Source organism: Cryptotermes secundus, unplaced genomic scaffold (genome assembly GCF_002891405.2).
Source record: "Cryptotermes secundus unplaced genomic scaffold, Csec_1.0 scaffold537, whole genome shotgun sequence".
NCBI classification, from domain to species: Eukaryota; Metazoa; Arthropoda; class Insecta; order Blattodea; family Kalotermitidae; genus Cryptotermes; species Cryptotermes secundus.
The window spans coordinates 1,564,819-1,577,476 of NW_019740661.1; the positions used below are offsets into that span (position 1 = coordinate 1,564,819).

Consider the following 12,658-nt stretch of genomic DNA (forward strand, 5'->3'; position numbering starts at 1 on the left):
ACTGAGTAATTATGATACAATATTAGAATACGAATTTAAAAATGCAATCAAATTAATATATATATATATATATATATATATATAAAGTCACATGTGCAGACATGTTTCTTGGTGGGAATCTTTGTTTTAGATTTGGAGTTGTCTCCCACAGAGATGAGTATAATATTTTCATGCCTTTGTTGTCTGCTGAAAGAGAGATACTTACACATTATCTTGTTTGGAACAGGCCTTAAATTAACAATAAATCAGCCCTTCAGAACTTCATTACAATAATATATTTCCAGACACTGATGAAAACCAGCCTGATTCTTAAAACTTTTGTTTACATCGCTGCATAACATGTTTAGAGTACTGCCAATTAATGGAAGAGTTCTATTGTCTGAGATATAACATCGTGTAGTATGGTGAAGGAATTGACATATCACTCCCATCTTCAAGGTTGAAGAGTAAGCCAAGCAAGAAACTGACATAAGCAAGCAGCAGGAAAGCTCTGATTACTGCCTGCTTCATGCTAGTTTCTTGTTTTACCTCTCGTTACTTTACTGTACTTGCTTTAGTATCAGCATATTTTAATTCTAATTTGGCACATGGCAAATGAAATGGGGCTGGGGGACTGTAAATTTGCTCCCCCAGGAGCACTCTGCCTTGGCAGGACAAGAAAGATTATCTTTGCTCACAGCATTTAGATTTATATGACCTTTATTTATTAATTTTTCATCAGGGTAAAGCAAATATTGTATGTGTAATTAAAAGTGGAGTGTCATTTTCTGTTTGAGTATTTAAGGTATCTTCCTGCCTAAAATATTCCAGTTATTTGATCCCCAAAATTTCCTCCTGAGGATAATTTATTGTTGTCCCACTTAAATATTTTGTGTGCAAAAAGGTTAGCTGCTTACAGAGAGCAATTTTAATGTTATTAAACTAACATTTTACCTGTTCAGTATGTTATTGAGTGGTCATATTTTTTACAAATTGACTCATTACAAAATCCACCTACTTATAACAGAAAGTGTGGCTTCTGGTGACTGATGCTGACATGTGTCTGAAATTGTGCAGAATTTAACTGAGTAGTTGTCCATCTTTGCTTTTGATGAACATGTTATTCACTTATTTAAATTCAATGAAGGAAGTAAATCAGTGGCTTTTTTATTATTATGTGTAAATAGTAGACAAAATGGGAACTGCAAAGAGGGAGGTAAAATGTAATTTATCACCTGCAGGAGAAAATTATTACTTATATACATTTAATGTTTATTTTATGAGGCATGATTTCATCATGCTTACACATGGCCAGGGATGTCTTCTGTGTAAATGTTCAGTTCTGTGGCATGCCATAATGTAGGTTGTATTTAATAAATTTTATAAGTCATAATAATCTTCAAATGAAAACTATATTGTTAGGAACGAATCTATTTACCCATGTACCATGTTTTCAAACAACCAGCTGTTATACACACTACTTAGTGTATGTTCATGGGTAGTTATTTTGACATTTTTAATATGTTTTGTGGTTTTTTCATGGCTTGGTTAGGGAAATGGGCTGCAATCTATAGAATAGTTCTGTACACAGTAACTTTTCACTGATATTTCAAGACACAGCTGTGGCTTACAGGTAATGAATTGCTTGCTTAGCCAGAGGATGCTGTTGTACATTAACAACTCTATTAATCAATATTGCCTTGTTTAGCTGTTTCTAGAATGCTGCCCTTGTAGAAACAACCTTGCCACACATATTTGCTGGCAGCAATTTTTCAGTGTTTCATTGCAAAAGCTAGAAGAGCATGTGTGCTCAGAAGCAGCATGGAGGACAGATTATGCATATTGTCACATGTCTGGAATAGGCACTTCCATGGTAGTGCAATAACAATGAGCCGTTGCGTAGACAATGCTGAAACAACGAACGCTTTTCCCCAGAGAAGAACAACAGAAGGCCCGTTGAGTAACAGCAGATGAGACGAAACACTTTACCAGTGTATAAAGAGCGTTCCCGAAGCAACGGATTGCCAAACACGTGAGATCGAACCTTGGTGAGGGGTGTCCTCTATTGAGTCCGCATAACCCCTATATAATCAGAGCTTACAACATGTATTAGAGTATTAGAGAACTGAGAATCGAGTATTGAGACAGAAGCCAAGTGATACCACAACTGATAATAATTGTAAAGAGTGTAAGAGTGAGTACCCAATAAAGATTCGCTAAAAATCGAAGACCCCCGTGAAGTTATTTGTTGTGTGACATGACAATTGGTGTCAGAAGTGGGAATTTAAAAGCCTGGTCTTACACACACGTGACATTATGTTGCAGGGGATGTATGAGGATTTGGAACGTATAGTGGAGTCTCGTGCAAGATCTCTGGACCTCTTGTCTTCCAACTACTACAACTTCCTATACTCATTCCATGTGAAGAAAGGAAACCTACGTAAGGCAGCAAGTGTAATGTATGAGCAAGGCATGCGTCTTGGCCAGGAGACCGCCAGTGGACCTGACTCATTGCATCGACAAGCAAAGTGTTACCTTGCGTGCCTCAATGCTCTGCGATTGGTAGACCCCAAGTATGCCTGGATTGTAAAACCAGTGCCGCACACAGAGGTAAACCTACTGATGATGTTATCCTTAAGCCTCTTGTTGTAATAATGTTTATTTGGATCTTTTAACCTTTAACGTACGGACTTTTAAATTGCTGGCAGCCATCTGCGGCCGGAATTTAAATGGCCCTAAGTCTTTAACATTGCAGACTTTAAAACAAAAAATACAAATTTTCTATGCAGAATAGAAAGACGAACTAAAAATTACCTGAAAGGCAATAAAATTTTCTACATATACACAAAAGAGCAATTTTTACAAATGAAAATTAACTGTGATTATTTTGCCATGAAATGCAAAATACATTCTTTATTATGTATGTTATGAAATTCCAGAGGACTTACCTGTAGTTTTTTTTTCAACCTTGAGACTGGTGATATTGTAAATATAATCACACTATATACAGTAATATTTTATTCAGACTGTATGCAAGTTTGAACTGCGTCACTTCACAGTTTACAATACCTCACACTCTTGACGCGCGTGCCACTTCTCGAAGCAGTCTGTGACACGCAGCGCAATATCACACTTGTTGCAATAGAAAATGATGCTCCTGCTTTTCTTATTTAGCAAAACACACGACGTCTTTGTTTCCCTTTGGTTGGCCAGTGTTGTGAATGTTTCACCTCCAGTCGACTCAGTTGGGCCCCAGATAACCTTGGCCTCCTTCGAGAAACACCACTGACCATGATATTCGCCTTGCGCGATTGAAGAATCATCTTGGGGGAGGGGGGTTTCTAGCTAAATCAAATAAATTATGTTGATTGACAAAGCGACACTTTCACCTGTTAGTAATACTCATAAAATAGTGATGCAAAGTAATTATAATACAAGTTGAAAAGAATGCCAGTCTGACACTGATACCGAAAGTCACAGTGACGAAGATGCCTTTTACTCACAAAGTAATACTGGCTCAGTAGGTTTATACCTCTTCCAAGACACAAAATAAAAATGATATATAAAGAAATATACGAGTCTGACACTGATTTTTTAACTGATAAAGAAATATATGACAATCTAACACTGACTTCCTAACTGATAATTCGCTACTGAAAACCAATTCTTGAGTACATCACACTTCCTTGAAAGCTCTAGAAGCACTAACAGGCAAGCACAGATGAATATTTACTCCTCAGTTCTTAAAATAAAGCTGGGCTCTATTTGGCTAACGAGGTCATAAACAGTCATATCTAAATGTAATTAGTGTCGAGACCAGTACCATGGTAAATGATTTCATTGTTCAGAGCTAAAGAATGAACCACTGACATGACCTTGCATGGGGTTGTTTTGGTTTCAAACCCATAATCAAACTGTCAGCACTCCCAAAGAGAGCACATGTCCTGCCACATATAAATATAACAATCGGCCAACATGGGATGCTGCTTGCTGCATATATATATAACATTCGGCCATTAAAGGTTAATGTCATTGTACTAATTTTTGAGGTAAGTAGCACAGAGTGAGAATTTCTATAAGATCCAACTTAACCACTGCCTCAAGTGCAAAATTGAATGCCATATATATCACCCACTTAAAAACAGCTTATAATGTGTATTTACAATTACAACGTGTTTCTACCTAAGAGGTCATCAGCAGATTGGCTTTTATGCAGGATATAAAAGTGGAACCTCGATGTTAACAAAAGTATTTAAAATTCCTAAAAATACTCATAATGAATATTGTCAAGCATTACATGGGGTTTGGATTGGTTATTGGATTTATGGGATGCTTACAGATCGTAACTGCAAGTAACTACTGCACTATCCTTAATTCACACACTTTACCGTTCACTGTAGCATGCACTAACTCTTCCCAGTCTGCTGTCTTCACTGGTTGTCTGGTAACTGCTCCCAATTCCAAAGATCCCTCAGCTTCTGTCCTCACTGACTGTCATCTGTCTCACAACTTAACTTGGCATTGCTCAACATCGGCTTATAACAGTTGGGGCTTCTCCACCTCCCATGACTCCAAAAGGGGCTCACTTTCTGTGACAACCTTCCAGCTGCTAACTGCAGACTCAAGACTCTTGGCTGATTGGCTTGTCCCATTGTTCCTCATTATATAGCCTAAGGATGGACCTAACAGAGAACACCGCTTCCCACGCTTCCTCTGTTGTTGCATGACGTCACTATCAGTGCAGACCCACAGAGAACACTGTTCTGAATGGTACTTCCATTGGTTATGTTGCGTGGCATGATTATTCCCTTGCTATGTCACTGTTTTTTGTGCTATAATATATATAGTAACAGATGTCTCTTCTGATTGAACTTTCCTGCTTTCAATGGATATGCCACAGTATTCATAATATCCAGAAATGGTTGAAATATTAACTACAAGTCCATCCCCAGATTACGTGCAAGGTTTAAATAAATATTCAGATAGAGTTATATTTTTTCTTTGAAGTGATTATGATGGGGATATGAAAATAATAAAGAATAATTCAGCATTCCCATTGTTGTTAGCTTATCTAAACAAAAGAGTTACAGATTTTCTTAAACTTACATAACCTCTTTTACTGACAACTGACTACTAATTAGAAGCCATCTTTTATGAGCAAAACTCCTACCCACTATATTCTGCATGTCCACAGACATGGATCGAATTCTGAGAATTTATTTCTTTTAAATACAATGATGTATGAAAAATGTCCAGTAAAAAGAGATCTGATGTCAAGGGGAATAAATAATACATTTTAGTGTATTGTGAGAAAAGTGGCTAGTGTTATAAATTGTGATCACAGTGAAAATACTGGTCCAGTAGAGAAAATTCTTATTGTCATCTCATATCTCCAAATTATCCATTTGAACTGAAAAATTTCATCCTCACACATGCCTAATATGAAATTTAAATTGTGCTACAAGTTATAATTGATGTCAAGGACATACCTTTAACATGTAATTGTTAATTTTTCATTTGAAGACAATGTTGTGTATGTTAATATTTGAATCCGTTTTTTACAAGAAAGAAATTGTAGAAGTATTTTAAGGTGTCATGTAGAGCCGTTGCTATGCAATGACAGCAAGATAGACAAATGTACCAGATAGGTTTCTAGGCAATGGCTGGGTAAACATGTTCCTGCAGCAATTAATCCATGCACAGTGATAAAGGTACTGTTTCTACATGGTCAGTGCCGAGGAGTTATCTTGAAGACTGTTGGGGCAACTGAGTGAGTTCTGTATGGAGTCTGAAGAGAGGACTTGAGGGCATGAAGCTGAAGAATCTCCACTGTTAAATTTCATTGCCAGGGAACGGTTGGTGAAGACACAGCAGGCTGGAAAAGGTTTGGTGGGTGCTGTGGTGATTTGTAAATTGTGGAGATTAGCAATGGGCCTGTAACTAATTGTACTGATGTGTCATGTGTATAAGTTGTCAATAAATCCAATCACCACTCCAAACCCCATCTGTAATCACTCCCAAACTTGTGACAGTGTTACACTGGGACCACTAACAAAGTTAGCCAATTACAGTTTAGAGCAGAGTCCTACTTAAGATGGTATTAGTTGCTCACCTAATTTAGAACTCCTTTTATGGAACCTGATTGTTCATTGCTGTGGCCACAGGAGCCCACCTCTGATCTGTATCTTAAGCCTGCTGAATCTAGTCAACACCCTCCTGCTCTGTTTCTTTAAGATCTTTGTACTTTTATAAAAAATGAAATATTATCTTCTTTAGTTCTATAATTTAGCCTGAAACATTTCTCATATCTTAAAAGAGAATATTGAAGGAGGTAGTTTAGCAATTAATTTAACCCCAAAGTAAATTGGCAGCCATGACTAATCCTTGTAACACATGTTATTTCTTAACCAGTTAAGTGGCTATGATGTCTTAACATGTCATGCGGTACTCTGTATCGTAGTGGATATACATCTCTACATGTCATGTATATTTCTAACTACACCACATAATGACAATCAGCAATGAAAATTTGTATATTGTGCTTGCTAGAGCTTCTAGTTACTTCAGAGTGTAACAGGAAGGTGCTGATTGCTTGATAGCTGTCCTGGGTTCAAGTTTTTATGAGTAAACAGTATGGCAGGTCCCAGCAAGAAGATGCATGTGAGTGATTAGGTATTACATGAACTGCTGCAAAAGAATGAATATAGTGATATTTCTGAGAGTGAGTATAGTAGTAACAGTGAAATAAGTGTGAAAATTTTGTCACTTTATGAAAACAGTGTCAGCTCTGATGAAGAAAATGTCAGTGACAGCAGTAATATACAGAATCATATATGGGCAAAGTCAGCTGCTGAGGGATCACCTGACATAAATGTTGATTTAGGAGGCCACAGTAACCCCCTGGAATATTTTGAGTTGTAATGTTCACCAGAAATTGCAGAAATAATAGCCAGAGGAGTCAGTGTGCCCCAAAATTTTTAGAAACCATGCCTAATTAAAAACTATGATATAGGACCCATCACTGGAAAGAGACAAGCATAATGAGATAATGAAGTTGCTGGCATTCTTTGCGTTACAAGGACTTCACCAGAAACCGGATAACATGAGTTATTTTTCCCGAAAGAAATTTTGGAAACACCCATATTTTGGGAACTGTTCAGTGAGAAGGGGTTTCACATTTTACTCAAGTATCTTCAAGTTGTTGACAACAAAAAGGGTCAGTGTCATGAAACAAGGTACAACTGTGAAAACTGTAGGGTGGCCCTGTGTGCTGCACCTTTTCCAGTGTTATCATATGGTGGCTGACTCCCAGAGGCGTGAAAGGGGATTGAGGTTCAACAAATGGCCAAGAAATGTCTGGATGTAAGATTTTACTGGCTATAAATTATACTATCGACTGGTGTTGAAAACTACAGCATAATTATAAAGTATGTGGCACTGGAGTTGCAACAGTGTTTCCAGTGGTATAATCCTTTTCGTGATGATTTTATAGTCTGTATCAGATAATGCTTTTGCAGTTGATGTTTGGAAGAACAAATAGCTTTTGATTCACAGTTCAGTCATCCACAGTAGCCTTGAGCTTCCGAAGGAAGTACAAATTTAGCCCACATGGTAATAAGAAATATCGCAATAATCAAACACGTGAGTGTGTTTTTAGGCTATAGATGGTTTTGTCAGTCAGCTTCTGTGATTATGTTTCATCTCTAAACATCAGATGTTGGTTGAGAGTGCATATACTGAATGTGCACAAGTCAGACATGGCTTTGTGATCACACATTGGGAACTGAAGTGCATAGCAGTGGCGTGCTTTTTGAGAATAAAGCTAAAGGTACAGAATTTCACTGATATATATGTATAAACTTTAACATAATGGCTATATAAATGAAAATATAGATGTATGAACTCTAATAATTGGTCTTTCAGAGACCTTTTTTTTCATAATTTTATAATAAAACATAGTTGAGATATTAAAATTTAAAAAGGAAGCAACAATTATAAAATGAAACACCACAGTAACAATTTTTAATGTAACAATTTTTAACAGAATTTAATGCAGGAAAGATAACATAGAAAATAGACCACTTAACTGGTTAAGAAGGAAAAGCAAATTTTTAGTTTTAAATTTAACGTGCATGTATAAATAAAACCTGTAGATTTTTCAGTGTTCAGGTTTCAATTAATGCTTTCACACCTCCTCCACACAGTTCATTCTCTAAGGCTGTGCACTGAACAGTAATGAGACAGCACTAAAGTCTGTTCAGCTAGAGAGAGAATTTTCATATTTATTAACAGTATTCATCTTTTTTGTCTTTGTAAGTTTCATCCAAAAGCCAATTAAATTGGACAGATTGTAAGTGTTGTACTCTTTGTTCTTCCCCAGTTTCTGCATTAAAGTGTAGTGGAACACGTTTATATTGTCCCCCAGGCTGTTGATGGGCTACTTGAAGTGAGTCCAAAGCGACTCTTGAATGGTGAACAAGTATTTGAACACAAGATGAAGCGCCAAGTTCAGGTGTTAGAGCTGCCAGACATACAGAAGGAGTTTGAACTGGTGAATGCTCACTTGCGCCTGATGAAGCACAGTCCAGACCTCTGTTCCAGCATTGGCAAGTTAATTCATTTTTGCTTGGGGTCAAATTTCTTTTTCTTACTATATGTTTTATTTTCCTTGACAGACTGAAGAAAATTAGTCATTGTAGTAAATTCCTCAACTGAGATAAAATCAAGGTACTTTCCTAACATAAACTTCACACTTTACAACTAAGCTGTGCCCTGTTTACCTCTTGTATTCTGTCATTTTTCATTCACATAACATATTGTAGTGGATTTGATCAATGCATTGCCAGGTAACAGCTCTGTAAACACGGTCCAACACTCAGCGATATAGGAAGCTGTGTTTTCTGTAGATCCGACTGACACACCAAAAGACTGGCTGGATAGCAGTTGTGTGATATGAGTTCACTGTAGGTCCATGTCCATTCTGCGGCTATATAAGTAAGTGACAGTATTTGTTCAAGGCAGTTACGAGTTACGAGTAGTAGCAGCAGCAGGAGCAGAAGCACGCGAACAAGCAAGCAAATCAGTTCTCGGTAGGAGAATTAGTAGTGGCCAGTGAAGACTTAAAATGTGATGAGAAGATTTTATTTATATGTAATATTTTGAATATGTAATTCAGAGAGACTGTTATAGATCATGATGGAATTCCTGCTGGCAAAAATTTATGCTAAAATGGACTCACTCAACTCATTTATAGAGCTGAGCCCTTCTTGAGAAACTGCCAATTGTGCAGGTAGCTAAAATGGATGCCAATACTAAAGCAATGCAAGAAAGGATGGAGAGGCAGATAGGTTCTCTAGTCTCCATAATGGAGTCCGACAGAAAAACCAACAGAGACGAAATGAAACAAGAAATAAGAGCCAGCCAAGAACACATGAAAGAGATGATTAGAACCAATCAAGAAAAGATGGAGGCTGCAATACACTCCTTGTGGTCTGAGTTAGAGATGAGACCATCCAACATTGAACTGAAAACATCATGAGCACAGAGTCTCCAAAAGGAACCGACTTACAAAATAGATAAAACATAGGTGGACTTACAGGCAGTAGAGGTGTCCCTATATTTGCAGGTAAGGAAGCTCCAGGAAGACCTAGCAACCATCAAGTCTGATCACCTCAGAGACTACAGCTTCACCCACATTAAGGCACAGGCAACCATTAATGAAACCCATTCAGAAATTGAAGCCACCAAATGCAAGTTCCAAGCTCAGATGGAAGTAGTTGAGGCCAGGGCCGAGCAGGGAAGGGGACCAGGAGTCTGTGCATATGCACTGCAGTTACCAATATTCGATGGGACTACATTCTGGGCTGTGTTCTGATGTCGGTTTGAGACCGAGCGGAACACCACCATTGGTCACACTAGGAGAAATTGATGTACTTGATCGCAGCCCTGAAATGCTGGCCTCAGACATGCTATATGCCATTCCAACAAATGTTATTTATGAGGAAACCCTTCAGGCACTAGAGGACTGTTTTGGAGACCAACATTTTGCCTTTGCTTTTTGGAGTCAACTAAAAATGAGAACCCACAGAGCAGGGGAATCCCAGCAAGATTTTGCCATGGCCATTGAACAGCTTGCCCACTGTGCCTACCCCACTCTGCCCGAAGACCACATAAGGAGAGAAGCAGGGAAAGTGTTTGCCGGCAAAGTAGAAGACCATGAAGTAAAAGTTGTACTGCTGATAGGAAGAGAGAAAACAGTAAATGAGGCCCTAAGACAGATGCTCAAACTACAAGCCATATTCCTAGCTGCCAGGTACCACAAGAGTAGCACCAAGACATTTTGGTGGAGCCAGTCACCCCCCCAAATGACAAAGGAACCCAAGCAATCAGAATATGGAAGCTGTGGAGAACTGGGCCACTTTGAGAGTACCTGCTCCTACAGAAGGAAGGTACAAAATGACTGCCACAAGAAACTGGAAGATAGGCCAAGAAGAGACACACAGGAATCACCAAGAAGGTCTGAATGGAGACTAAGTGACAATGAAGAAACGAAGAGGAGGGGTGGCCAACTGTTGGGAATTGAGTGGAGGCAAGTGGAGAAGGGCAGATGGCATCATTTACATAACACCCCCTCCCAATCACATGTTGACTGTCATCACAGAAAATTTTGACCCTAGTCTTGTCACCCAGGCTTGGTCAGTGACAAACCATGCCTGGTGACTGCACACCAGAGTGTATATAACTATAGCTAGGCCAGACACTGCCACCAGATGGCCCAAAAGACAACTGAACCAACATTTCACGCCGCAAATGGTATTTGGGGAAACCCTCCCATCCTGATAAAAGTTTACCTAACACTGACCCTGGAGCAGCACCCACTAAAAATTTGGGTTTTTGTCACAAGTATTATCAGTGAGTTCATCTTGGGACTGGACATACTTCATGCCTATGATGCATCTGTGGACCTAGGATGCCAAACACTGCATGTGGCAGAGGAACAGGTATCGCTATGAAGCCCAGGGGAGGACCCTGGTCTTCCAGCCTGGTAGTGGCCAGTAATCTGGTGATACATGTACAATGCGAAAGGATATTGATGGCCAAATTGAAGAGCCCCCTCGAAGTAGAAAATGGCCTGGTAGAGCAGAGCTCGCAGGCCCATCCTCCTGAAGGAAATTACATAGCCAGGACTTTGGTCGAAGACCACCGGGATGTATCAGTAAGGATCTTGAATGCTATCCATCAGGAACAGAAGCTCACAGGAGGATCCCCTCTAGTTAGAGCGACAGAATTCGTCAAGGCAGTTATGATTTACGAGTAGCAATGGCAGCAGAGGCACGCGAGCAAGCAAGCAAGTCAATTCTCGGTATGAGATAGCCACAGGAAGTTCATAGTTGAAGAAGCATTAGAAGTCAACCTGTGAAGACTTAATGTGTGACTAGAAGACTTTATTTACGTGTAATGTTTGGAGTGTGTAATTCGGTGAGCCTGTTATGAATTAATGAAGCCTAGTGAAGATAGACTGAAGAGGTTAGTGTGGAATGATTGTAAATTGTGTAAAGCAGCAGTAGTGTAATAATTAATTGTAGTTACAATCTGGAGATGGTCAGTGAATCCAATTACCAATGCAAACCCTGTCTTTAGTAGCCCATACTCATGACAATATAGATGGTATTATATATATTAATTATTGTTGGTAACTCAGTGATGCTAGAAGGAAGAGTTCTGTAACATGTAAACATTTGGAAAGGTGCACACATCTTTTCCAAACGCATTGTTTGTGGATTTGTATACATCATTGGTCTTGATATTCATTTCCTTCAGATGTGAATATAAACTGATTTATTTTTAAAGTAATTGCATATAGACACATACTATAGACGTCACACTTATAGTCATTTAGTTTCTTGTACATTATGAAATAGTATGTATCATATTAGAATATTTTACATAAAAATTGTAGAGCATAATGCGATATACATTTTATATCACATACCAGTTCTTTGTATGATAACACTCTGAAGAAAGTCAACGAATTGTGATTTTTATGTGAAGAATGGTTTATATTGAACCAATCTAGGCCCCAATACAAAATTTCATTGAAACATTTTCACTAGTTTGAGATGCAACTTGCAGACAGTTGAAATGATAGAAAATATATGTATATTATCATTTCATGCACTTTATACAAGCATAGAGAGGTTATGAAAGTTGTGTATGATCATAATTCTTTTAACAGTGCTCACAGATAGACCCAAAATCACATGCTGCACATTTAAAGCTACAAATCGCTACAGTTTTACAACTTCAGAAATGAAGGATGCCATTTAAACAGGTTGAACATTGATTCTCCATCCAACAGGAACTAGATTCAGTGCTGCTGAGCTTGTGGCCATCCTGACAAGTGTGGGCATGTACCAGGTGGCTCTGAAGCTGTGCCACCTGTTCTCTCTTCCCCTACAAGGTGTGTTCGAAGGGCTCGCAGCGGCATGTGTTAAGCTGATGGCAGAAGGCACAGATAAGGAGAGTAGCAGTGCCTGGGATTGGCTTGTGGAGAATGAATTCTCAGGTACAGGGCAGTGTGCTGAGGAAGTTCACTTTGTTGATTCAGTATTTCCTGTGTCTGCAGTGTTATCTCTCAAGTTGATAAATGCTGTACCCAGTGTGTGAATTGAGGAAGGAG

General features: G+C 38.6%; 1 protein-coding gene across 1 annotated transcript in view; it reads left to right on the forward strand.

Annotated features, from left to right (window-relative positions):
- Window positions 1-12,658, forward strand: part of LOC111872503 (nuclear pore complex protein Nup160 homolog) — a 55,398-nt gene that overhangs the window by 34,254 nt on the left and 8,486 nt on the right. Inside the window, exons 17-19 of the mRNA XM_023866485.2 lie at window positions 2,305-2,589; window positions 8,405-8,585; window positions 12,338-12,544. Coding sequence (XP_023722253.1) covers window positions 2,305-2,589; window positions 8,405-8,585; window positions 12,338-12,544 — 673 coding nt within the window. The remainder of the gene's footprint in view (window positions 1-2,304; window positions 2,590-8,404; window positions 8,586-12,337; window positions 12,545-12,658) is intronic.